This window comes from Salvelinus sp. IW2-2015, linkage group LG20 (genome assembly GCF_002910315.2).
Source record: "Salvelinus sp. IW2-2015 linkage group LG20, ASM291031v2, whole genome shotgun sequence".
NCBI lineage: Eukaryota > Metazoa > Chordata > Actinopteri > Salmoniformes > Salmonidae > Salvelinus > Salvelinus sp. IW2-2015.
Genome location: NC_036860.1, coordinates 55,549,075 through 55,573,120, shown reverse-complemented (window position 1 = coordinate 55,573,120; position 24,046 = coordinate 55,549,075). Strand labels below are relative to the sequence as shown.

General features: G+C 42.0%; 1 protein-coding gene and 1 pseudogene across 1 annotated transcript in view; both read left to right on the top strand.

Moving 5' to 3' along the window:
* Positions 1-24,046, top strand: part of LOC111980014 (piggyBac transposable element-derived protein 4-like) — a 459,185-nt pseudogene that overhangs the window by 328,745 nt on the left and 106,394 nt on the right.
* LOC111982050 (calcineurin B homologous protein 3) overlaps positions 846-24,046 on the top strand; it is a 27,084-nt gene continuing 3,883 nt past the window's right edge. The window contains exons 1-4 of the mRNA XM_070433701.1: positions 846-1,193; positions 8,296-8,365; positions 8,630-8,710; positions 18,993-19,199. Of these exons, the coding sequence (XP_070289802.1) occupies positions 1,130-1,193; positions 8,296-8,365; positions 8,630-8,710; positions 18,993-19,199 (422 nt within the window). The 5' untranslated portion in view covers positions 846-1,129. The remainder of the gene's footprint in view (positions 1,194-8,295; positions 8,366-8,629; positions 8,711-18,992; positions 19,200-24,046) is intronic.

Below are 24,046 nucleotides of genomic sequence, written 5' to 3'. Positions count from 1 at the left end.
TACTACACTTCTATACAATAAAAAACTTCGGACCTCACTAAAATTCTAACCACTACTACACTGTAGCCTAAGTAGGCCACTGCTGACAGTAATAAGAGAACATTCGGAACCCACTACGGTGTTTCCGGTGCCAAGTTTCTGGTCATGTTGCAGCAGTACGTAGGAGGGAGATTCAAAGATGTGAGAAGTGTGCAGRAGGGCTTGTGAMAAAAKAGTGTGTAGTTTCAGGGAAAAGGTTGGGTGTTTCAAAATAGTAGTGGTGGCCATGTTGCTGRGGATCAGAAATGTCCTGTGCGAGTAAGACAGATTGAAGTTTCCAGGGTGAGAGGAGCGCAGAAAGTGTCACATGCTGAGGCAGTGAGGAAAGTAGAGGATGGTGTGTTAAAGGAATGGGAAAGTAGGTCAGTACAGAGTGACCAGAACAGTTTGTGCTTTAGTAAGGTTGGCTTCTTGGAATTTATTGCTATGGTCATTAATTTTACCGCACAGATGGGAAGGAAGTCCCAGAAGATTGAATTGGTAGTAGCAGAAGCATAGATGTGTTTGGGTATCAGAGATTTTAGTGCAGAAAAACTACAGGGGGTTTTGAGAGAAGGGGTTCCMGCCTCCCAGRCTGATGACCTGCTGTAGGATCTGTTGGGGCCAAAGTATTGGGCAGGGGTGGACGGGTGTGTTGGAGATAGTGGTATATATATATAGATGGGGATGCAATTTCCTATTTTTTTTATTTCCCTTTTCTGTGAACAAAATGTGCAATACAATGCACTTTCCAAACTGAAAGGCAGCAATACACAACGAAGCGGCTGTCTGCCAGAAAACCAGACGAAGAAGAAGTAGTGAGACAACTAGATCAAAGGAGACTGCCAAGTTGCGGAAGTGCGCGCTCTGTCTGCAGAGAATGACACCTTGAAATGCATTAGGACCTTGAAGAAACTGGCGTATTACTTAATTATGAGCGCAGCCKGTATCGACCAATAACATGAGTTGGTGTTGGGGATGTGCTAATGAAAAATATCTGTTCCACTGAACTGACGCCGTTTCGATTTCAGTAGTTACCAGCGTTGTCCTGAGCGAGACCAATCGGTATTTCCATGCGTCTGGATTGGTCGGCTGGCGCGTTTCTCGAGTTATGGGCGCATTACAGTCATTATCTGATGAACCCGAATACAGAGAATTGGCAGAGAAGACGGGYTGTGAGTATTACGTTTGTTTTTTGTAGTATACGATTACAATTGTTGAGAATACGCATTTTTATGGGATTATGTAATCCTGCGCTAAAATGTATCATTATTGTGAAATGAAACGCCCCCACAATAAGTAACMCCATTCTCAATAATGAGTATCTTCATAATACACGTCATCAAGTGTAGCGGTAAGTGTTCTGGGGGCTATTTCCATAGCCGACCAGGATGAGTTATATATTGCTGTAGGCTACAGCACTAGTATGAGTATCTTTCCTGCTAGTTGGCGCCGATGCTGTCAGCGCGCAAAAGGCTTTGACATAACCGGAAAGCTAGTTTCATGTCCACTGTGTCACGAATGTTGAATAMAATTMTATTWGAACTTACTCTGCTGATTGTTTGTCGGGTTGGTTCTTGTATAGTGCGGAATTTGAGACAATATCCACATGAAAGTATAATTAAACTAACTTTTAAAAGCCTGGTAGTGCGTTCAGATCACCTGAAACATGCGCAGGCAATRCATGCATACTTGTCTAGAGGCCTCCTGTAGACGTTTGTTTACATTGTTTTGCGCATGTGCCAGGGGATATAAATATCAATGGAGGTACCAGTGTTTGGAAAGTCAGTTTAATAATACTTTATTACTTTCCTGTGGATATTTCTGCTCAAATTCCTACCCACAAAAGGACAACCCGCACAGACTACTGGTAGAATACATTGAAATGCAATTGTATTCAGCATTCTGGCTTGTGAGAGGACATTTTCAAATCAAATGTATGRCATTAATCTCAGACTGTGAACCTGAGGTATCACAGTCTGATGATTGTCAGGCATCTAGTAGGCCTACTGCAGTGTCTTTCCTGATACCCTGCAATGAGATGAGCTACCATGTCCAAATTAAAAGCAGAACAATGAGAAGACTGTTTGATCAAATATGGAATGTCCTTGTGACTAAAGTCAGATGAAAGAAATGAGACTTGATAATCGTATTAGACCAGATTAATCGCCTATATTTTTTTWAAGCTGCAATATGTAMCTTTTTGGGCTACCTGACCAAATTCACATTAACAGATAACTCACATTTCTTTCTCATTGAAAGCAAGTCTRAGAAGCGGTAGATCGGTTCTATGTGCGCTATTTCTATGCTTCCCATTCTTAAATCTAGCTTTTGCATCTTTTACTTTCGGTTTTGTACACTATCTTCAAACAGCTGAAAATACAATATTTTTGGTAATGGAAAATATATTTCACAGCAAATTTAGATGGTAGAATGATTCTCTACACTATACTTTCTTGTTTTGTCACATAAACTGAAATTAGGTGAACTATTAGAATTTTAGCAACCAGGAAATGGTTGCTAAAACGATTCAATCTTAAAAGGGCAATTCCACGCTAGTATAGCCGAAAATATTTTTGTATCGCCAATTGTTCTGGCAATTTTCACGTAGAAACTTCATTGGATGTTTGACATGCTTTTTACATTTGTATCACAAACCATTTGTGGATTAAGACCTATACATGTCTCCTGTAACAACATCTTGGTGTCATTATACTTCTTATAGTGTGCTCTGAAATATGGAGTATGTCATTTTCATATGAATTTATTCAACACTAAAAATATTAATGTTAATAGATCAAAGTACCCTTTTTGATTTTGTTTATTTCAAGACATTGTTTAGAACAATATACTCTACAAGTATATAACATTTCCATAGTGGGCTCTCTGATAATTCTTAAGCTTTGATCAGAGGACATTTTTTGGAAGTTGAAGCTCATTTACTGGATTTCTATACAATAAAATAAAACAWTTTTTTTTTTAAGTGTTATTTGGAGTACAGCAAAAATGGCTCAAGCCATTATCACCTTGGCTGCTTTAGGTTCATTCACCTCAGTCGATCTACAAACAAATAGCCTATTAGCTTTACAATTTGTAATGTTATAGGCCTACCCCTGGAAGGGGGTAARTATGAGAAATGATTCACACATAGCATCAGGGATTGTTCAGTCAGTTGTAATGATGAATTGCATAAAATCTGCTATACATTGATAGGCTCTCTTTTCTCAAATTACATAGTGTTCACATTTGTATTCCTAGGAATTACTAATCAAGCTCCTAACAAACAGACATCAATGGAGCACACAGATGATTGTATTATCACATTCACATAAATTATTAGAATATTACTTACGATTCTGTATTAATATCATTGATGTAGTGGTAAAAAAAGGTGGGTAATGGGAACTATAAACTCCAGTGGGCGATGGAGATAAGACGAACAACCACCAATATAACAAAAAACAAATGACATTTTTAGAATTGTATTGTTTGCATTTTAATGTCGGCCTATAGGGAAGATGGGCCATGTGGAGATGTTCATATTGAATTCTTTCAACATGAACAACTCCAAGTTTGGGAACCACTGCTATAACCTCGCTCTCTGCTTGCTTCCTCTCTTTCTCTTCTGCTTCCTCCTGCATGCATTGCAGCCTGACTCAGCCTCACCACTGAGCGCCACATCGCTATCTGTCTCAGTAGGCTACTCTCTGTGAAGCAAAGCTATTATGACAACTCAGTAGCCTATTTTCTGCTCCTGCTGAGGTAGGCTCCGTTTAAYGTTAGCTTCTTACTTCATCCTTCTATCTGGCAAAGTAATACTAGCCAAAGCCCTTCAACGTCTCTCCCGGCAGCTAGCCACCTGACTGACTGACATACACTATACAGTACCAGTCAAAAGTTTGGACACATCTACTCATTCCAGGGTTTTTCTTTATTTTTACTATTTTCTACATTGTAGAATAATAGTGAAGACATCAACACTATGAAATAACACATATCAAATCATGTAGTAACTAAAAAAGTGTTAAACAAATCAAAATATTTTATATTTGAGATTCTTCAAAGTAGCTACCCTTTGCCTTTGATAGCTTTGCACACGCTTGGCATTCTCTCAACCAGCTTCACGAGGAATGTTTTTCCAACAGTCTAGAAAGAGTTCCCACATATGCTGAGCACTTGTTGGCTGCTTTTTTTGTTGTTGTAAAAATGTATGTAACCTTTATTTAACTAGGCAAGTCATTTAAGAACACATTTTTATTTACAATAACGGCCTACACCGGCCAAACCAGGACGACGCGGGGCCAATTGTGCGACGCCCTATGGGACTCCCATCATGACAGGTTATGATACAGCCTGGATTCAAACCTTTTCCTTCAMTCTTCAGTCCAACTTATCCCAAACCATCTCAATTGGGTTGAGGTCTCGTGATTGTGGAGGCCAGGTCATCTGATGCAGCACCTCATCACTCTCCTTGGTCAAATAGCTGTAGTGACCATAACATTGTGGCAATAATAAGGAAAGCCGAAGTGCCAAAGGTTGGGCCTAAAGTAATTTATAATGTTTTCTCAGGATTCTTTTGTTGAAAATGTATGTTGGTCTGATGTGTATGAGGAGGTGAATCCAGATGCAGCGTTGGAAGTATTTGTTAAATTATTAATGCCAATTGTTGAAAAGCATGCACCTGTTAATTAAGAAATGAACTGTGAGAACTGTTAGAGCCCCCTGGATGGATGATGAATTGAAAAATGTTATGGTTCAAAGAAATTATGCAAAAGAGGTGGCAAACAAGTCAGGCTGCTCATCTGATTGGTTGATATACTGTAAACTGAGACATTTTGTGACTTAACTAAAAGAAGAATCAATTATATTTCCAAACAAAGATAAATGACATAAAACACAATGRAAAAAGATTTTGGAGTACCTTAAATGATATAATKGGCAGAAAATACAATTAATCTCCATYGTTCATTTAAGTTGATAGTTAATTTATAACAAACGCTTTCGATAATGCCAATCGTTTCAATTACTATTTTGCTAGTAAAGTGGAAAAACCCAGAAGTGAAATGAAAACATTAAACAGTGATCCATCATATTTTTGTATAAAATATCTAATAATGAAAGCGAAGGATTGCTGTTTTGATTTAGTCAAGTTAGTGTGGGACAGGTGGAAAAAACTATTGTTATCCATCAATAATGACAAGCCACCAGGTATAGACAGCATTGATGGGAAACTATTGAGTATGGTAGCAGAATCTATTGCCACCCCTATTTGCTATATATTTAACCAAAGCCTAAAGGTGTGTGTGTGTGTGTGTCCACAGATGTGGAAGTATGCTAAAGTAATTCTACTGCCTAAAAATAGTAAAGCACCCTACTGGAGTGATTTAAGGTAGATACTGTATGTATAGGGGTATATGAAAAAATAACAGTGTGTGGGTGTATGTGAGTGYGTKYGTTTGTAGAGTCAGTATAAATGTGTGTGTGTTGGAGTGTCAGTGTGCGTGAGTGTGTAGAATCCTGTCAGTGTGCTAGAGACAGGGAAAAAATAAAATACAAGGGACAGGTAGTCTGGGGTAGCTATTTAGCAGTCTTAAGGCTTGGGGATATAAACTGTTCAGGAACCTGTTTGTGTCAGACTTGATGCACCGGTACCTCTTGCCGTGCGGAAGCAGAGAGAACAGTCTATGGCTTGGGTGGAGTCTTTAACAATTTTTCAGGCCTTCCTTTCACACCGCCTGATAAGAGGTCCTGGATGGCAGGGCACTCGGCCCCTGCCATGCACTGGGCTGTCTGTACCACCCTCACATTGCCATGTGATCCAGGACAGTGYTGTTGCCATAACAAGCAGTGATGCAGCCAGTCAGGATGCTCTCAATGGTGCAGCTGTATAACTGTTTGAGGATTTGAGGGCCCACGCCAAAACTTTTCAACCTGTTGAGGGGGAAGCGGCACTGTCGCACCTTCTTCACRACTGTGCGCACGTGTGTGTGAACTATTTTAAGTCCTTAGTGATTTGGACACCATAGAGCTTGAAGCTCTCGACATGCTCCACTTCAGCCCTGTCGATGTGGATGGGGGCATGMTCCCCCCATTTCCTGTAGTCCATGATCAGCTCTTTGGTCTTACTGACGTTGAGGGAGCRGTTGTTGTCCCGGCACCACACTGCCAGGTCACTGACCTCCTCCCAGTCTCATCGTCGCCARTGATCAGGYCTACCACTGTCGTGTCTTCAGCAAACTTGATGATGGTGTTGGCGCAATCGTGGCTGAACAGAAGGGGACTAAGCTTACACCCCTGTGGKGTAAGCGTGGCAGAGGTGATGTTGCCTACCCTCTTCACCTGGGGTCGGCYATCAGGAAGTCCAGTATCCAGTTGCAGAGAGAGATGTTCAGTCCCAGGGTCCTAAGCTTGGTGACGAGCTTGGAGGGGAAAATGGTGTTGAAAGCTTAGCTGTAGTCAATGAACATTATTCTCACATAGGTATTCCTCTTTTCTAGGTGGGTGAGGGSAGTGTGGAGTGTAATTGACATTGTGTCATCTATGTGGAGAATCCATCGAGTTCTGATAGCCATTGAGGGGTTCTTGTCTGAAAGCAATTTTTCAGAAAAGCAGGGAGTATTACAGTTACGAGAGTCCCATTGGTAGCAAATCCGCAATCAGAGGTAATCCATGTTATAGAATGGAGGAAGAGGTGGCTGGTTCTCCCTTGGCCTTAATCTTGCCAGGACTCCCCTCTCTTGCCTCTGTAACGCCGGCATTTCCTTTTGGATACCCCGAAAATTGGGGTAGAGCACTCACCTTGTATTGCGCTGACTCCGATGACAGATGATTGGTTAAAATAAATGGATAATAAGATGATAGTTGAAGCTGTATTGTTAGATTTCTTCTAGWTATGAGAAATATTACTGCGATGAAGATTCCAGATTGTCTGCACAATCAAATAATATKCAGCTCAGACACGCATGCATACCCCACAAGACATGCCATCAGGGGTTTCTTCAGTCCCCAAGTCCAAAACRAGTTCATGACAATGCACTGTATTATACAGAGCCATGATCGCATCRAACTCCCTTCCAACTCAAGCAAACAGCAGAATTACCTTAAAAAAKAATAACTATTATTATTTTAATAATGAATTATATCTCATGGAACGGTGGGGACAGTGRGGGGACAAACACAGACACACTCTAACACACAATTTTTGTTGTATTGTTTGTATATCGTTGTATTTTAAATTTGTGTGACTGTCCTTGTGTATCAGTGTTTTGTTGCATGTCATGTTTTGTGTTTTTTGTGAACCCCAGGAAGAGTAGCTTCTGCAAAAGCTAATGGGGATCAAAATAAACAAATAACAGTGTAGGCCTGACTGAGCCACCATGAATAATAGATTAGATACTTTGTRTATAGCTTCAGAAAAACATGCAAGCAATGAGGCCGTGAACAGACCTTTCTTCTTCACCATTTCTATTGTCTGAAATCCCCACCCTCAGTGAGTTTCCTCATACCACTGGTAATCCAATATTAGATCTTCACATACTGGTATGCCCATACAATATACCTAGGAATGTATCACATGCGGCTGGTCGCACCCTAATTGGGGAGGACGGACTCATAGTAATGGCTAGAATGGCCGTTATTATGAGCTGTCCTTCCCTCGGCCTCTTTTTCACACACTGAAACACTTGCACTCACTCACTCACACACACACACTCTTATTTCAAATATTGTGGCGATTAGATAGATAGATATCAGTCCTTGTTTGAATGCATTTGAATACTTTGAGCTCATCATTACATGTAATACACAGTTTAATACACATTTATTACAGTCTTTCTCTAAACTACGATGAGAGAATGCAATGTGAAATCGTTTTTACATTTGAATATACAAATCCACTGGCATCAACTAAAAATAGATGCTGAATAAACATTCAGCCCTACTCTCTGCTTATACTGTGTGTGTGTATACAGTGTTAGTCCTGAGGATGTCAAATTAGGCAAACTGAATGATAAATTAGACATGACAACAAGACACAAACATAAATTGTAGTTGGCAAAAGTTAAAAAACAATTGTGTTCCGTTAACATCATTACTCTGCAATCCGTCATGGTTTCCTGCTCATTCAGTGTTAACTGATGTGCTGCCTGGCATTTTGCTAATAAGAGGCCTCTTGAAGTTACATGTGAGTTCTCCTTCATCCATGTATGTCTCTAACCTGCTGTGGTAGGATGTCCCTCTCTGTCTTGGACTCATGACAGTCCTTTTTTTGTTCCTCAGTTTCCTTAGAGCAAATTGGAATCCTGCACAAAAGATTCAAGCAGTTGAGCCACAATGAAGACATGCTGAGGTAGGACTCCCTAATAATGTTTGACATTCATACACTCTGTAAAGGCCCATTCTAACACACTTTATTTTTAACTTGTGCTGTTACTATGGGGACACACATGGGTGTATCCTGGCATAATACATTTCTGGTGAAGTGGTTCTTCCCATTTCTTTATAATAAACTAGCCTAACAGGTTTTGGTTTGGCTTTTGTTTAGCAAGATGTTATAAGTGACCAGCTTCCTGGTGCACACCTTTTAATTATCTCCTTGTCTTTTCACTTGTAGGAGAGCTGACCTCGACACAATTCCAGACCTGGCATGCAATCCAATCCGCACCCAAATTATAGAGGCCTTCTTTGACAAAAGGTAGATTATCGTGTTCCCGTTAAGTACCTCAATAAGTACAAGACTAAGGGCTCTATTTTAACAAACCAAACGCAAAGTAAAGCAGTTGAGTGGTGGTGTGTCTGAARTATTTGGGCTATTTTGACAGCGGGAATAATGGGCGTAACACCTGGTGTTAGCGTAAAGAGGCAGGCTTTCTTTGAATTAATATAAGTTGTTGGTGTGACGAGGGCTTGATCACTCACTGGCCAATGAAAACCTGCTCTAACGCTTTTTATGTGGTTGCTTCAACTTGTAACAAGATTTGTAAATGTTATAATAAGATTAGTCTACCTTCGACGTTGATATGGCGAAGTAGAATTGTAAAGGCAAAGAAACAGGCATTTATCAATAGTTGATTCCACACCACGGACAGCGATTGGAATTCCTGCAATTTGACATTCAGATCCAACAGATGACAGTAGAAGATGCTTTTTCTTTTTATATGAATGAAAAACAGTAATTAGACTTTAACAACTTGATGTTTCTAAATAGGCATATTTCATTCAATGGGCATCGCGCATAATGAGTCCAACGTTTCACAGGAGCTGGATATAAATAATATCCATAGCCTATAATGAGACTTTGGGGTTTCAAGACACATTGGGTTTTTTAGACACACATTCAGGGCTTGACATTAACGCAACTCCGGTAAATAAAAATGTTGGACAAGAAGAATATAGATTTAAGTTGTCCGAATGGACAAGTAAAAGAAGAAAAGGGTGTTGACTGTTTTTGCTGCTCCCAAAAGTGCTATTTTAATATAACATTGGGGWTAGGCTATTATATTGATTAGTCTACTGTGTGCCTCCGCTGGCAAGATCCATGCCATAACCAACTAAATAAATATCCCCACTAGCGTTGCCTGAAATGTGCCCTTTTGCGCATGTTTTTTAAGGGCACACCTCAGATATTTCTTACCCTCCCACCTCAACGCAAGCGAGCTGATATTAGACACGTCAATTACCAATCCTGGCGCAAGGTTTGGAAAATAGCAGAGCGCCGGCTTTAACAAATCGAAATTGCTAACGAGCGTGCGTTTGACAATTGGGCTGGCTTAACACCAGTCGAAAATAGAACCCCAAAAAGTGAACTTCTCAAGATGTTCCTAGCTATAACCTATCTACCTACATAGTGTGATTTTCATTAAACAGTAGGTTTGGTGGTGCCTCACAGATGTCAAATGTCAGCCTCATCTAGAAACAACCCCTAGCCTTTAGCCCCTCGCCATTAGCCACTACCACCTAGCACTTGTGTAAGCCGGAAAGGTTTGAATATTAAGTTTCTTTCCAAAATGATATATATCCATTTTCAGAAATCTTGATAAATTAGCTTTTATTGTTTTAAAGAACTTATGAAAGAGTGAAAAAAACACCAATCTAATCATGGCATAGTGTTGCTCAATGACAGATAGGCATGAATTTATCTTCAATCACTTGATGGTTTCATTTCAGAGACAAATAATAATGTTTTTTCAGCAAAACGAAAGTATACAAAATATTAAGAAAACTTCCTCTTTCCATGACAGACTGACCAGGTGTATCCAGGTGAAAGCTATGATCCCTTATTGATGTCACTTGTTAAATCCACTTMAATCAGTGTAGATTAAGGGAAGGAGACAGGTTAAAGAAGGATTTTTAAGCATTGAAACAATTGAGAAATGGATTGTGTGCCATTCAGAGGGTGAATGGGCAAGACAAAAGATTTAAGTGTCTTTGAACGGGGTATGGTAGTAGGTGCCAGGCACACTGGTATGTGTCAAGAACTGCAATGCTGCTGGGTTTTTCACGCTCAACATTTTCCTGTGTGTATCAAGAATGGTCCACCACCCAAAGGACATCAAGCCAACTTGACACAGCTGTGGGAAGCATTGGAGTCAAAATGTCCAGCATCCCTATGGAACGCTTTGGGGGGGGGGGGACAATTCAATATTAGGAACGTCTCATTCCAAATTCATGGGCATTAATATGGCGTTGGTCCCCCCATTTAATGCTATAACAGCCTCAACTCTTCTGGGAAGGCTTTCCACTAGAGGTTGGAAAATTGCTGCGGGGACTTGCTTCCATTCAGCCACGAGCKTTAGTAAGGTCGGGCACTGATGTATGTTGATTAGGTCTGGCTCGCAGTCGGCGTTCCAATTCATCTCAAAGGTGTTTGATGGGGTAGAGGTCAAGGCTTTGTGCAGGCCAGTGAAAGGTCTTCCACACCGATCTCCACAAACCATTTCTGTATAGACCTAATTTTGTGCTTGGGGGCATTGTCATGCTGAAACAGGAAAGGGCCTTCCACAAAGTTGGAAGTACAAAATCGTYTAGAATGTCATTGTATGCTGTAGTGTTAAGATTTCCCTTCACTGGAACTAAGGGGCGTGGCCGAACCATGAAAAACAGCCCCAGACCATTATTCCTCCTCCCCCAAACTTTACAGTTGGCACTATGCATTCAGGCAGGTAGCGTTCTCCTGGCATCCGCTAAACCCAGATTCGTCCGTCGGACTGCCAGATGGTGAAGCGTGATTCATCACTCCAGAGAATGTGTTTCCACTGCTCCAGAGTCCAATGGTGGCAAGCTTTACACCACTCCAGCCGACGCTTGTTATTGTGCAATGTGACTTTAGGCATGGCACTTCAACACTTGGCGGTCCCTTCCTGTGAGCTTGTGTGGCCTACCACTTTGTGGCTGAGCCGTTGTTCCTAGACATTTCCACTTCACAATAACAACACTTACAGTTGACCGGGGCAGCTCAAGCAGGGCAGACAGTTGACAAACTGACTTATTGGAAAGGTGGCATCCTATGACTGTGCCACGTTGAAATTCACTGAGCTCTTCATTAAGGCCATTCTACTGCCAATGTTTTATCTATGGAGATTGCATGGCTGTGTGCTCGATTTGATACACCTGGGTGTGGCTGATATAGCCGAATCAACTAATTTGAAGGGGTGTCCACATACTATTGTGTATATACAGTGGGGCAAAAAAGTATTTAGTCAGCCACCAATTGTGCAAGTTCTCCCACTTCAAAAGATAAGAGAGGCCTGTAATTTTCATCATAGGTACACTTCAACTATGACAGACAAAATGAGAAAAAAAAATCCAGAAAATCACATTGTAGGATTTTTTATGAATTTATTTGCAAATTATGGTGGAAAATAAGTATTTGGTCAATAACAAAAGTTTATCTCGAATACTTTGTTATATACCCTTTGTTGGCAATGACAGAGGTCAAACGTTTTCTGTAAGTCTTCACAAGGTTTTCACATACTGTTGCTGGTATTTTGGCCCATTCCTCCATGCAGATCTCCTCTAGAGCAGTGATGTTTTGGGGCTGTTGCTGGGCAACACGGACTTTCAACTCCCTCCAAAGATTTTCTATGGGGTTGAGATCTGGAGACTGGCTAGGCCACTCCAGGACCTTGAAATGCTCTTACGAAGCCACTCCTTCGTTGCCCGGGCGGTGTGTTTGGGATCATTGTCATGCTGAAAGACCCAGCCACGTTTCATCTTCAATGCCCTTGCTGATGGAAGGAGGTTTTCACTCAAAATCTCACGATACATGGCCCATTCATTCTTTCCTTTACACGGATCAGTCGTCCTGGTCCCTTTGCAGAAAAACAGCCCCAAAGCATGATGTTTCCACAACCATGCTTCACAGTAGGTATGGTGTTCTTTGGATGCAACTCAGCATTCTTTGTCCTCCAAACACGACGAGTTGAGTTTTTACCACAAAGCTCTATTTTGGTTTCATCTGACCATATGACATTCTCCCAATCTTCTTCTGGATCATCAAATGCTCTCTAGCAAACTTCAGACAGGCCTGGACATGTACTGGCTTAAGCAGGGGGACACGTCTGGCACTGCAGGATTTGAGTCCCTGGCGGCGTAGTGTGTTACTGATGGTAGGCTTTGTTACTTTGGTCCCAGCTCTCTGCAGGTCATTCACTAGGTCCCCCCGTGTGGTTCTGGGATTTTTGCTCACCGTTCTTGTGATCATTTTGACCCCACTGGGTGAGATCTTGCGTGGAGCCCCAGATCGAGGGAGATTATCAGTGGTCTTGTATGTCTTCCATTTCCTAATAATTGCTCCCACAGTTGATTTCTTCAAACCAAGCTGCTTACCTATTGCAGATTCAGTCTTCCCAGCCTGGTGCAGGTCTACAATTTTGTTTCTGGTGTCCTTTGACAGGTCTTTGGTCTTGGCCATAGTGGAGTTTGGAGTGTGACTGTTTGAGGTTGTGGACAGTGGTCTTTTATACTGATAACAAAGTTCAAACAGGTGCCATTAATACAGGTAACGAGTGGAGGACAGAGGAGCCTCTTAAAGAAGAAGTTACAGGTCTGTGAGAGCCAGAAATCTTGCTTGTTTGTAGGTGACCAAATACTTATTTTCCACATATATTCTAATAAATTCATTAAAAATCCTACAATGTGATATATATACATAGAAAGAATTTTTTTTCTCATTTTGTCTGTCATAGTTGAAGTGTACCTATGATGAAAATTACAGGCCTCTCATCTTTTTAAGTGGGAGAACTTGCACAATTGTTGGCTGACTAAATACTTTTTTGCCCCACTGTATAGTGTATCTGCCTTAGGGTCATTGTCACAACCTTCTCCACAGTCTGAKGTCCAGACCGCTCTAGAGCAGTTTTTAATCAAGGATCTCTCTGTGCTTTGCTCTGTTCATCTTTCCCTCAATCAAATCAAATTGTATTTGGCACATGTGCCGAATACAACAGTTGTAGACCTTACTGTGAAATGCTTACTTACAAGCCCTTTAAGATATACTTCTCCTTAATGCAACCGCTGTGTCAGATTTCAAAAAAGCTTTATGGCAAAAGCACACCATGCAATAATCTGAGTACAGCACTCAGGCACCAAAACAAGCCATACAGATACCCACCATRTTGTGGAGTCAACAAAAGTCAGAAATAGCATTATAAATATTCACTTACCTTTGATGATCTTCATCATCACTCCCAGGAATCCCAGTTCCACAATAAATGTTCGTTTTGTTCGATAAATCCATAATTCATGTCCAAATACCTCCTTTTCGTTCGTGCGTTTCGTACACGAATCCAAATGCACAACGCGCGAGCACTAAGTCCAGACGAAAAGTCAAAAAAGTTATATTACAGTTTGTAGAAACATGTCAAACGATGTATAGAATCAATCTTTAGGATGTTTTTATCATAAATCTTCAATAATGTTTCAACCGGACAATTCATTTGTCTTTAGAAATGAAAAGGAACAGAGCTCGCTCTCACGGCCGCGCGCTTGAYTTAGCTCCAGGCATTCTGCCAGACCCCAGGTACAAACAGCTCTTATTCGCTCCCCCTTCACAGTAGAAGCCTGAAACAAGGTTCTAAAGACTGTTGACATCTAATGGAAGCCTTAGGAAGTGCAATCGGACCAAATTTACACTGTATCTTGGATAGATAAAGACTTGAAAACCTACAAACCTCAGATTTCCCACTTCCTGGTTGGATTTTTTCTCAGGTTTTTGCCTGCCATATGAGTTCTRTTATACTCACAGACATCATTCAAACAGTTTTAGAAACTTCAGTGTTTTCTATCCAAATCTACTAATAATATGCATATCTTAGCTTCTGGGCAGGCAGTTTACTCTGGGCACGCTTTTAATCCGAATGTGAAAATAGCACCCCCAACCATAAGTTAACCAGCAATGCAGTTGAAGAAATTGACTTAAGAAAATATTTACAAAAAAAAGTAAAATAAACGTTTTTTATAAAAGTCTTCACAATAGAATTACATAACAATAATGTGCGGTAGCAGAGAGAACAGTCTAAGACTTTGGTCACTGGAGTCACCGCCTAGTATATAGGTCCTGGATGGCAGGAAGCTTGGCCCCAGTGATGTATAGGGCTGTACGCACTACCATCTGTAGCGCCTTACGGTTGGATGCCGAGCAGTTGCCATAACAGACGGTGACGCAACCGGTCAGGATGCTCTCTGGTGCAGCTGTGGAACTTTTAGAGGATCTGATCCATGCCAGATCTTTTCAGTCTCCTGAGGGGGAATATGTGTTGTCATGCCCTCTTCACGATTGTCTTGGTGTGTTTGGACCATGATAGTTTGTTGGTTAACTTGAAACTCTCCACCTCTCCAATGCAGCCCAACAATGTTAATGGGGGCCTGTTCGGCCCTTCTTTTCCTGTAGTCCACGATCAGCTCCTTTGTCTTGCTCACATTGAGGGAGAGGTTTTTGTCCTGACTCCACACTGCCAGGTCTCTGACCTCCTCCCTATAGGCTGTCTCATCACTGTTGGTGATCAGGCCTACCGCTGTTGTGTGGTCAGCAAAGTTAATGATGGTGTTGGAGTCGTGTTTGGCCACGCAGTCGTGGGTGAACGGAGAGTACAGGAGGGAACTAGGCATGCACCYCTGAGGGGCCCCGGTGTTGAAGATCAGCATGGCAGATGTGTTGTTGCCTCCCCTTACCACGTGGGGGTGGCACRTCAGGAAGTTCAGGATCCAGTTGCAGAGGGAGGTGTTTAGTCCCAGGGTCCTTAGCTTRGTGATGAGCTTTGAGGGCACTATGGTGTTGAACGCTGAGCTGTAGTCAATGAATAGCATTCTCACATACTGTAGGTGTTCCTTTTGTCCAGGTGTGAAAGGACAGTGTGGAGTGCGATTGAGATTGCGTCATATGTGGATCTGTTTTAGGTGGTATGCGAATTGGAGTGGGTCGAGGGTTTCCGGGATGATGGTGTTGATGTGAACCATGACCAGCCTTTCAAAGCACTTCATGGCTACCGATGTGAGTGCTACGGGCTGTAGCAATTTAGGCAGGTTACCTTCGCTTCCTTGGGCACAGGGACTATGGTGGTCTGCCTGAAACATGTAGGTATTACAGACTCGGTCAGGGAGAGGTTAAAAATGTCAGTGAAGACACTTGCCAGTTGGTCCGCTTATGCTCTGAGTACACGCCCTGGTAATCCATCTGACTCCACAGCCTTGTGAATGTTGACCTTTTTAAAGGTCTTGCACACATCAGCTACGAAGAGCGTGATCACACAGTCGTCCGGAACAGTTGGTGCTCTCGTGCACGCTTCAGTGTTGCTTGCCTCGAAACGAGCATAAAAGGCATTTAGCTCGTCTGGTAGGCTTGTGTTACTGGGCATCTCGCGGCTGGKTYYCYYTTKWRRWSYSYRWWAKWKTKYRMRMSCYSYSMCAYMYSMSRMGWGTSWSAGMSMMTGTRKWRKRRKWYWMAMWYWKWSYYSTRTWWWWRYKYTKYSYSTKTGATGGTTTGTCTGAGGGCATAGTGGGATTTCTAATAAGCGTCCRGATTAGTCTCCCGCTCCTTGAAAGTGGCAGCTCTAGCCTTTAGCTCGGTGTGGATGTTGCCTGTAATCCATAACTTCTGGTTGGGATATGTATGTACAGTCACTGTGGGGACGATGTCGTCGATGCACTTATTGATGATGCCGGTGACTGTGGTGGTATACTCCTCAATGCCATTGGATGAATCACGGAACGCATTCCAGTCTGTGCTAGCAAAACAGTCCTGTAGCGTAGCATCCGTGTCATCTGACCACTTCTGTATTGAGCGAGTCACTGGTACTTTCTGCTTTAGTTTTTGCTTGTAAGCACGAATTAGGAGGATAGAATTGTGGTCAGATTTGCCAAATGGAGGGCAAGGGAGAACTTTGTATGTGTCTCTGTGTGGAGTAAAGGTGCAAAAACATTTTTGTCTCTAGTTGGACATGTGATATGCTGGTATAAATTAGGTAAAATGGATTTAAGTTTGCCTGCATTAAATTCCCCGGCCACTAGGAGTGCCTCTTCTGAATGAGCATTTTCTTGTTTGCTTTTGACTTTWTACAGCTCGTTGAGTGTGGTCTTAGTGCCAGCATCGGTTTTGGGGTGGTAAATAGACGGCTACTAATAATATAGATGATAACTCTCTTGGTACCTCTCATGAGGTACTTTACCTCAGGCAAGCAATACCTCGAGACTTCTTTAGTATTAGGCATCGCGCACCAGCAGTTATTGACAAATGGACAATCACCCCCGCCCCTTGTCTTACCAGACATAGCTGCTCTGTCCTGCCGATGCACGGAAAACCCAGCCAGCTCAATATTATTTGTGTCGGTGGTATTTGGTATTTTATTAGGATCCCCATTAGCTGTTGCAAAAGCAGCAGCTACTCTTCCTAGGGTCCACACAAAACATGAAACATAATACAGAATGACATAATACAGAACATCACAAGAACAGCTCAAGGACAGAACTACATACATTTTTAAAAAGGCACACGTAGTCTACATATCAATGCATACACACAAACTATCTAGGTCAAATAGGGGAGAGACGTTGTGCTGCGAGGTGTTGCTTTATCTGTTTTTTGAAACCAGGTTTACTGTTTATTTGAGCAATATGAGATGGAAGTTCCATGCAATAAGGGCTCTATATAATACTGTACGTTTTCTTGAATTTGTTCTGGATTTGGGGACTATGGAAAGACCCCTGGTGGCATGTCTGGTGGGAGAAGTGTGTGTGTCAGAGCTGTGTAAGATGACTATGCGAACAATTTGGGATTTTCAACACATTAATGTTTCTWTTAAAAAGAAGTGATKCAGTCAGTCTCTCYTCAACTCTTAGCCAAGAGAGACTGGCATGCATAGTATTTATGTCAGCCCTCTGATTACAATTAAGAGCAAAACGTGCCGCTCTGTTCTGGGCCAACTGCAGCTCAATTAGGTCTTTCCTTGCCGCACTGGACCACACAACTGGACAATAATCAAGATTAGACAAAACTAGAGCCTGCAGAACTTGCTTTTTGGAGTGTGGTGTCAAAAAAGCAGAGCATCTCTTTATTACGGCTAGACCTCTCCCCATCTTTGCAACCATTGAATCTATATGTTTTGACCATGACAGCTTACAATCTAAGGTAACGCCAAGTAATTTAGTCTCCTCAACTTGTTCAACAGCCACACCATTCATTACCAGATTAGACTGGATCATAAGATATTACAGTATTTAATGTCCAGTTGGTAGGATAGTCTCGACCGTAGTTCATCAAGTTTGTTTTCCAGTGATTGATCGTTGGCCAATTAGACTCCTGAACAGGTAATCAAATGGCTAACCGGGCTATCTGCATTGTGTCCCGCCACCCACCACCCGCCAACCCCTCTTTTACGCTACTGCTACTCTTTGTTCATCATATATKCATAGTCACTTTAACCATATCTACATGTACATACTACCTCAATCAGCCTGACTAACCGGTGTCTGTATGTAGCCTCRCTACTGTATATAGCCTCGCTACTGTTATTTTTCACTGTCTTTTTACTGTTGTTTTATTTCTTTACTTACCTATTGTTCACCTAATACCTTTTTTGCACTATTAGTTAGAGCCTGTAAGTAAGCATTTCACTGTAAGGTCTACACCTGTTGTATTCGGCGCACKTGACAGATACACTTTGATTTGAATCGATGGTAGTGGCGATTTACTCACTCTCCTCYGAATCCTCACAAGGCATCCCCACCTCCTCCCTCTGTATCTCTGCATTTTCTTCACGCGAATGACAGAGATTTGGGCCTGGTCTCAGGAAAGTAGCATATCCTTCGCATCAGACTCATTAAAGAAAATATTTTYGTCTAATTCGAGGTGAGTAATCACTGTTCTGATGTCCGGAAGCTCTTTTCAGTTGTGAGACAGTAGCAGCAACTTTATGTACAAATAAGTTACAAACAATGCGAAAAAACACAATAGCTCAGTTGGTTAGGAGCCCTTAAAACGGCAGCTATATATCATTATATCCTGACTAGTCTCCCAGGTCCTGCCGCTGAAAAACATCCCCACAACAAAGGGCTACCCAGACCCCTCTTTTACGCTGCTACTCTCTGTTCATTATCTATGCATAGTCACTTTAACTCTACCTACATGTACATATTACCTGAATTACCTTGACTAACCAGTGCCCCCGCACATTGACTCTGTACCGGTACCCCCTGTATATAGCCTCGCTATGGTTGTTTTACTGCTGCTGTTTAATTATTTGTTACTTTTATTTTCTATTTATCAATTTTTTTACCTAAACAACAATGCAGTTTTAAGAAAAATAAGTGTTAAGGGCTTGTAAGTAAGCATTTCACTGTAAGGTCTACACCTGTTGTATTCGGCGCACGTGACAAATWTTTTTTTTTATTTGATTTGATCGCCATGTAGCAGTCATTTCTGTCATCATTTTTGAGAGGYTAGTTATGGACCAGAGCATTCTGGCAGGCTGTATCACCGTCAGATACGGAAATTGCACCACCTACATCCGCAGGGATCTCCAGAGGGTGATGCGGTCAGTCCAACGCATCACCGGGGGCACACTGCCTGMCCTCCTGGACATCTACAGCACCTGGTGCCACAGGAAGGCCAAGAAGCTCATCAAGGACGTCAGCCACCTGAGCCAYGGCTTGTTCACCCCGCTACCATCTAGAAGGCGGAGACAGGACAGGTGCATCAAAGCTGGGACCGAGAGACTTTGAAACAGCTTCGATCTCCAGGCCATCAGACTGTTAAACAGTCATCACTAGCCGTCCTCCGCACCGGTACCCTRCCCTGAACCTTAGACACTGTCACTAGCCGGCTACCACCCGGTACTCAACCCTGCACCTTAAAGACTGCTGGCCTATGTACAGTGCATTCGAGAAGTATTCAGACCCCTTGACTTTTTCCACATTCTGTTACATTACAGCCTTATTCTAAAATTGATTAAATAATGACAAAGCAAAAACTGGTTTAAAAAAAACTGAAATATCACATTTACATAAGTAYTCAGACCCTTTACTCAATACTTTGTTGAAGCACYTTTGGCAGCTATTACAGGCTCGAGTCTTCTTGGGTRTGACGGTACATGCTTGGCACACCTATTATTTGTTACTTTTACTTTTCTGTTTATCAATTTTTTTACTTAACCAACAATGCAGTTTTAAGAAAATTAAGTGTTATGGGCTTGTAAGTAAGCATTTCACTGTAAGGTCTACACCTGTTGTATTCGACGCATGTGACAAATACAATTTTATTTGAAAGATAAACTGATGAGGACAAGGGGTGCTATTTTCACTTTTGGTGAAAATCGTATGATTTTTAAACGGCCTCGTACTCAATTCTTGCTAGTACAATATGCATATTTTTAGTACCATTGGATAGAAAACAACCTCTAGTTTCTAAAAACGTTTGAATTTTTTCTCTGAGTCCAACAGAAGTCATTTGGCAGCACTTTCCCTGACCAGGAAGTAGAATGCAAGATGTCTATGCTCGCTTCAACGCTCTGCCTATACATGGTCATGCCACCTATGACCCGAAACACACCTCATACGCCTTCCTCTGTGTCAAGAGGACGTCAGAGGAGAAATTTTGTGTTTATCTTGTTCTGACGTGAAATAAGACCTATTTCTTTGACGTGACCGTCCATTTCGGAAGTCTGAAGTGCGCGCCTTTGAAGAGAGGATGTGTTTTTGTTTTGCTGCCGTTTCGGATGTCAACTATCTCCGGCTCGGATTTGATTTGATAAATGACCATATCATCGTAATGTATGTTTTTTCAATATAGTTTAATCAGATTATTTGAATTTTTTCGGGAGTTTTGACGTGTTCCGTTGTGACTTTGTTTATGGGAGAGATCCGTGCCACTCGACTAGTACCTGAAGTGGGAAAAGGTACCATTCTGAATGGAATGAACGACTCATCTGGACTAAGGACATCTTGATCAACATTCTGATGAAAGATCAGCCAAAGTAAGGCCAATTTATAATGTTATTTCATATATCGGTCGTGCATGTGAACTGGTCGTGGGCGCCCAGCTGGTTCTGGCTGGCGTGGCTATGCTAATTAGCGCTACATTTTGTTTTCGCTATAAAAATTTAATAAATCTGAAATATTGTCTGGAATCACAAGAATCCTGTTTTCAATTGCTGCACCAGTATTATTTCTCAGATATGTTTTATCGATGAGTAATAGTTTATTTGACGTTGGTGTCTGTAAATGTTATGGCTTCTTTCGGTCATTTCATGATTGTAGCTGAAATGTAATTTATGATTTATACCATACAATATGCACATTTTTTCAAAAAAAACATATGCTATACATAAATATGTTATCAGACTGTCATCTTATGAAGTTGTTTCTTGGTTAGTGGCTATATTATCTTTATTGGGTCAGAATTAGTGATAGCTAGTGACGGAGTAAAAACTGATGGAGTTAGAAAAGTGCTCTCTTTTTGCTGACGTGGTTAGCTAATAGATTTACATATTTTGTCTTCCCTGTAAAACATTAAAAAATCGGACATGTTGGCTTGATTCACAAGATGTGTACCTTTCATATGCTGTATTGGACTTGTTAATGTGTGAAAGTTAAATATTCTAAAAAACATTTTTTTTGAATTTCGCGCTCTGCCTTTTCAGTGGATGTGGGGAGTTCCGCTAGGGAACGGGGGAGTGAGACAGGTTAACACCAGTCCACACTAACATTTTAATAACGGTACTCACAGCGGAGTTTCTCCCTCCTGACCTTCTCTCTCTTTCCTCTGTCATGTTCAGTGCTGGAGGTCTGAAGTGGGACATCACCACAAGGAACTCCTCAAAGCTGATCTCCTCGACCGTCCGTCACCATTCTGATGGAAGTTTCTATAGAGGTATAAAAGCAAGGAACATAAATATCTCTATCTTGTGGACAGATGAGGTCACTGCATGACATCCTAGGCACGTCATGGATACTGAAAAGGATACTGTACGCAATATGGTATAGCTCGACTTCGCCTATTGCTAGCTAAGGTTGTATTATTGTCATATAGATTATAAACTCAGTGAAAAAAGAAAACGTCCTTTTTCAGGACCCTGTCTTTCAAAGATAATTCGTAAAAATCAAAATACTTCACAGATCTTCATTGTAAAGGGCTTAAACACTGTTTCCCATGCTTGTTTAATGAACCATAAACAATTAATGAACATGCACCTGTGGAACGGTCGTTAATTGCCTACCGTCTGTAAGCTGTTAGTGTCTTAAGGTCACAGTTATGAAACTTAGGACACTAAAGAGGCCTTTCTACTGACTCTGAAAAACACCAAAATAAAGATGCCCAGGGTCCCTGCTCATCTGCGTGAACTTGCCTTAGGCATGCTGCAAGGTGGCATGAGGACTGCAGATGTGGCCAGGGCAATAAATTGCAATGTCCGTACTGTGAGACGCCTAAGACAGCGCTACAGGAAGACAGGACGGATCGTCCTTGCAGTGGCAGACCACGTGTAACAACACCTGCACAGGATCGGTACATCTGAACAGCACACATGCGGGACAGGTACAGAATGGCAACAACAACTGCCTGAGTTACGCCAGGAAACGCCCAATAGCTCCATCAGTGCTCAGACTGTCGCAATAGGCTGGAGAGGCTGGACTGAGGGCTTGTAGGCCTGTTGTAAGACAGGTCCACAAGACATCACCGGCAACAACGTCGCCTATGGACCGTCGCTGGCAGGACTGGCAAAAAGTGCTCTTCGCTGACGAGTCGTGGTTTTGTCTCACCAGGGGTGAGGTCAGATACGCATTTATTATCGAAGGAATGAGCGTTAACCGAGACCTGTACTCTGAAGCGGGATTGATTTGGACGTGGATGGTCCGCCATGGTCTGGGGGCGGTGTGTCACAGCATCATCGGACTGAGCTTGTTGTCATTGCAGGCAATTCAACGCTGTGCGTTACAGGGAAGACAACCTCCTCCTCATGCGGTACCCTTCCTGCAGGCTCACCTGACATGACCTCCAACATGACAATACCACCAGCCATACTGCTCGTTCTGTGTGTGATTTCCTGCAAGACAGGAATGTCAGTGTTCGCCATGGCCAGCGAAGAGCCCGGATCTCAATCCTATTGAGCACATCTGGAACCTGTTGGATCGGAGGGTGAGGGCTAGGGCCATTCCCCCAGAAATGTCGAGGAACTTGCAGGTGCCTTGGTGGAAGAGTGGGGTAACATCTCACAGCAAGAATTGGCAAATCTGGTGCAGTCCATGCACTGCAGTACTTAAGCAGGTGGTGGTCATACAAGAGCTAAATGTTACTTTTCATTTTGACCCCCTTTGTTCAGGGACACAATTATCCATTTCTGTAGTCACATGTCTGTGGAACTTCTTCAGTTTATGTCTCAGTTGTGAATCTTGTTATATTCATAACACATATTTACACATGTTAAGTTTGCTGAAAATAAAGCAGTTGACAGTGAGAGGACATTTCTTTTTTTGCTCAGTTCATATATGAAGAGTTCATTTCCAAAACACCAAGAAATGATTGATTATCGCTACATTCATGTGGGTGTAAACGTTCTCCAGATTTTATTATTAGGATTTAGGTGTGTATTACTTTTAATTATTTTTGGGCAAAATGCTATACAGTGCATTCGGAAGTATTCAGACCACTTCCTTTTCCCACATTTTGTTACGTTACAGCCTCATTCTAATTGATTAAATACATGTTTTCCCTACACACAACACCCATATGTCAAGCAAAAAAAAGGTTTAGACATTTTTGCCAAATGTATTAAAAATAAAATACCTTACTTATTTACATAAGTATCAGACCCTTTGCTATGAGACTCGAATTCACCTCAGGTGCATCTGTTTCCATTGATCAACCTTGAAATGTTCTACAACTTGATTGGAGTTCACCTGAGGTAAATTCAATTGATTGGACATGTTTGGAAAGGCACACACCTGTCTATATAAGGTCCCACAGTTGGACAGTGCATGTCAGAGCAAAAACCAAGCCATGAGTCATAAAGGAATTGTCCATAGAGCTCCGAGACAGGATGTGTTGAGACACAGATCTGGGGAAGGGTACCAAACATGTCTGCAGCATTGAAGGTCCCGCAAGAACACAGTGGCCTCCATCATTTTCTTAAATGGAAGAAGTTTGGAACCACAAGACTCTTCCTAGAGTTGGCCGCCCGGTCTAACTGAGCAATCGGGGGAGAAGGGCCTTGGTCAGGGAGTGTGACCAAGAACCCAATGGTCACTCCGATAGAGCTTCAGTTCCTCTGTGGAGATGGGAGAACTTTCCAGAAAGACAACCAGCCCTGACACACTCCACCAATCAGGCCTTTATGGTAAAACAGAAGCCACTCCTCAGTAAAAGGCACATGACAGCCCGCTTAGAGTGTTTGCCAAAGGCACATAAAGGACTCTCAGACCATAAGAAACAAGATTCTCTTGGTCTGATGAAACCAAGATTGAACTCAGCCTGAATCCAAGCGTCACGTCTGGAGGAAACATGGAACCATCCCTACGGTGAAGCATGGTGGTGGCAGCATCGAAT